Below are 3,860 nucleotides of genomic sequence, written 5' to 3'. Positions count from 1 at the left end.
CAGAGGTGGATTCAGGTAACTAGAGCTCCTGAGGCCCGAGTGGTGGATTGCCTTTGCTTCTACGCTGAAAGTCATGCAAAGTCTAATTTCCTGGTTTCGTTGATTAAATAATTCATATGCTGTAGTATATTAAATCAAATCCTATCAACCCTCAAATCCAGCAAGTAAACTGTCCCTTCCTTAACTATTCAAGAAATAACGAATGCCTCTGAAAGATAATTGCTTTTAATTTTCTAAATTTTCACTTATGCAACATAAAGGCAGATATATGTGACCTGATAATGACATTTTTACAAAAACAATCCCCCCCACCCCAACATCTTGGTCAGTAGTATATAAATATTTACAATGAAAAAATAGGCAAGGAAAAAGGAAATCTTCATTATCCATGTCGATTTCTTTCCAATGCTTATCAGGAACTTTGAAAATAAAATACTCCATTAACTTTTTCTCATCATTCCTATGTACACGCTGCTTTAGCTGATGCATTCATGGTATTTGGGTTGCACTGTGTAAGAGTATTTTTGTTCTCTATCACTCCTACTTTTTTCTATACTATTTTAAAAATCTGAAATAGTAAATTAAATATAAAAATGTAAACTCTGGAAGGAGAGAAAATAAGAATAAATATGTGTAAAGGTAATGCATTAAGATACAAAGGATCTCACAGAGGCTAATATTTTACAACACTCAAAAAAAATAAAATGCTCTATATATGTTCTTAGTTGGGACATTTTGTTTCAATTTAATTTTTGGTTATGTTAACAAAAATTACCTCTAAAGAGGATGTTAAAAAAATAGTAATGACGTTACCATCTTAACTAATGAATATGCTATCACCCTAATTTTTTCTAAAAGAAATGGATTTTTTAAAGTGACAAATATAAAGTATAACATAGAAAGCTTAAGAAGCCTCAGCAAATTATGTTATCTTTTAGCGATGAAGACTGTTACAGACAAATGTGAACAGGGCAGCCAGCCTACTTGACTTAGTGATTTACAAATGCATTCGACTCCGACGTAAGAAACGCGACGTGGCTTCTCCCGCACGCCGCTCGGCTGAAACATGGCGCACTCGTGGGCGGAAGGGCAGGACACCTGCCGCATGCAGGTCCTGGAGGACGTCGATGGGAATTTCGTGTCTAGCGGTGCAACGAACATCATCTGCAGCTCCCAGCGAGGACCGCGAGCTTCACGTGTGGGAGCTGCGCCGCCCCCTGGTACTAAGAGACACGCGGAGCCTGGGCTCCCTGGCTTTGTAATGCTCGTTAAAGTCTAGCCTGAAGCTAAGAAACCGAAGACTTTCATCAGAGCTGGTCGTCAGTAACACCAAAAACTGCTGCACAATACCCTGAAAAGAAGCAAAAGGAGTAAAATATTGTTTCAGGAAAGAACGACCCACAAATGTATTTCCCAGATCTTTAATCCCCTTTGGGTTGGGTCTGTTTTTCCTTCCAGATCAACAGGGCCTTAGTAAATGCCCACCAGGGCAGGTGTCCAGGGAGCGAGAGCTGCTGGGACCCTGGAGTGCAGATGGCCAGTGCACCTGCATTAGGAACAGATGCCCTTTCATAAGGACAAATTAGGGAAGAATACATTTTATTTGAAAACAACTAACCAATAGGTTTTTTTCACTTTGTTCTTAAGTTCCACAAGAATAAGCAAAACAGCAAAGTAACAGATGTTAGGACATTCTATTCTTTTTATTTTGAATGCAGAACTCAGTGCCACACAGTTCATCTTTCACATGACTCACAAAAGAGGATTTCGTCCTAGAGCCCTCGCTGGAGAACAAATTGAGAGCATCGGTCGGGTCTGTGGGTCTAGCTGCTGTACGTGAGGCTGCAGCCGCCCTCTTCATGGGCACTGGTGTCACTACCATCCTGTTACTGAAGGGCGTTTGTAAAGATGTGACAGAAGTTTCCCCTAACTCTGGTAAGACGAAAGGACTGGCTGCTTCTATTTCAGGCTGAAAGACTTACGTACTGAGTACAGGCCCATGCCTGCCCAGTGCCGGAGCCTGCCCCATGCCACCGGGTGCTCATCTGCTCACGGGAGCTACTGGCCTGGAAAGGCCTCATCTGCAGAGAAAAGTCACTGAGGCACCGCGCCCTCACCAAGCTCCACCCAAGTCTTCACCAGCTACCGCTGCCCCTTCCCAGCTTCTGGTCAGAAACACGAATGCCGAAGCTCACAGGCAGGTCTGGGCACAGGCTCCGGTGTGTTGATAAAGAAACTGCACCTCTGATCAGGCAAATACTGTGTGTGTGCGCACGTGAGTGCGTGTGTGTGTGTGTGTATCACTGCCTTTTTAGGTGAGGGGAGAAGAACACTCCTCAGAAGTTATATTGCCAAAATATAGACAGTGACTTCCTATTTTGTGATGATGTGATGAAATCGAAATACAACGATCTGTGACACTGACTAAAAGGAAATCTAAGAATATTTCTTCACAGGTTTGAGACTGGATGTTCTTTCCCAGTCAATGGCAGTAACACCCTGCTGTCTCCGGCACCACCACAGAGAGCAGAGACAGACTTCTGCTGTTACAGAAAAGAATCTTCTTTGTAAATCATTACCATTCAGATTTAAGACTGTAATTTGAGTAAAACTGGGCTTACAGTAATTAAAAGTACTTTTTAAAAATGTATTAACTCTCTCAGGGAAATGTGGAACCATGAACAAGAACATCGTTGTCTCCCTCAGAAATAAGCACAGACAAATCTTCACAATTCCACACTGCTCCCTCGTAGCCACACAAAGGATCTGTCTGTCTGATGTTCGTGAGTTGTATGGACCTAACCATTAGGTGTCCATTTTTAAGAAACAGGAATGCATACTGTACAAATAACATGAGTTCAAGAAGGCATCGTGTCCAAACACCATTCAATAGGCATGCCTGTGCACACAACATGACTGCCAGTCACTACCCTCTTTTATGAAACTTCAACAAGCATGCAAAAAGTAGGCCAAGGTCAGAGTAAGACCACTTGTAAAAGGGACAACGTTCCTCCTTAGTTATCTTGAAGAAAAATGAATATTTAAAAAGTATGAGGGCCGGGCATGGTGACTCATGCCTGTAATCCCAGCACTTTGGGAGGCTGAGGCAAGTGGATCACTTGAGGTCAGGAGTTCAAGACCAGTCTGGCCAACATGGTGAAACCCTGTCTCCACTAAAAATGTAACAATTGGCCGGGTGTGGTGGTGCCTGCTTGTAATCCCAGCTACTCGGGAGGCTGAGGCAGTAGAATCGTTTGAACCCACGAGGTGGGGGTTGCAGTGAGCCAAGATCACACCACTGCACTGCAGCCTGGATGACAGAGCGAGACTTGATCTCAAAAAAAAAAAAAAAGGTATGAGAACCTGGGAAACAAACTAGACGCCCACAGAACAGAGCGAGTGAGTCTCACTTTGAATTCTGAACCACACGAAGGCGCCAGCACACAAACCCACAATGTCGGAGGGCTGGAGGATTGAGGCTCCACGATTACTGATCAGCGACTAAACACAAATACTTTTCATGAAATCTTTTCATCTCTACTTCTAAGATCACACTGAGAAATGGAAGAAATGAGAAACTGGACCCATACATGGAAGCAAAAGCAGAGGTACAGACGTGCAGAGCAGCCGTCCCCAGCCTTCTGGGGTCTATACAATGTCTGCTGGCTGGCTGGCCCCTCACCCAGGCTGGGCAGCTGCCTCAGGGACAGTCCCCATTGGGAGTCACTGAAAAGCCCAAGTGAAGGCTGTAGAGATGCCTGCAGGTCCCCACAGTCCCACCACAGGGGAACACAGGGGCCACCCCCGAGTCTTCACACCCACCACGGGGGAGCGCAGGGGCCACCCCCGGGTCCCCACAC

General features: G+C 44.6%; 1 protein-coding gene across 1 annotated transcript in view; it reads right to left on the bottom strand.

The window, feature by feature from the left end:
• Nucleotides 1-203: 203 nt before the first annotated feature.
• The window catches only part of TUBGCP3 (tubulin gamma complex associated protein 3), a 92,864-nt gene continuing 89,207 nt past the window's right edge, over nucleotides 204-3,860 (bottom strand). The window contains exon 22 of the mRNA XM_023217681.2: nucleotides 204-1,351. Coding sequence (XP_023073449.1) covers nucleotides 1,193-1,351 — 159 coding nt within the window. The 3' untranslated portion in view covers nucleotides 204-1,192. The remainder of the gene's footprint in view (nucleotides 1,352-3,860) is intronic.

The sequence above is a fragment of the Piliocolobus tephrosceles genome, chromosome X (assembly GCF_002776525.5).
Source record: "Piliocolobus tephrosceles isolate RC106 chromosome X, ASM277652v3, whole genome shotgun sequence".
Lineage (NCBI taxonomy): Eukaryota > Metazoa > Chordata > Mammalia > Primates > Cercopithecidae > Piliocolobus > Piliocolobus tephrosceles.
This window is presented reverse-complemented; position numbering and strand designations above follow the sequence as displayed.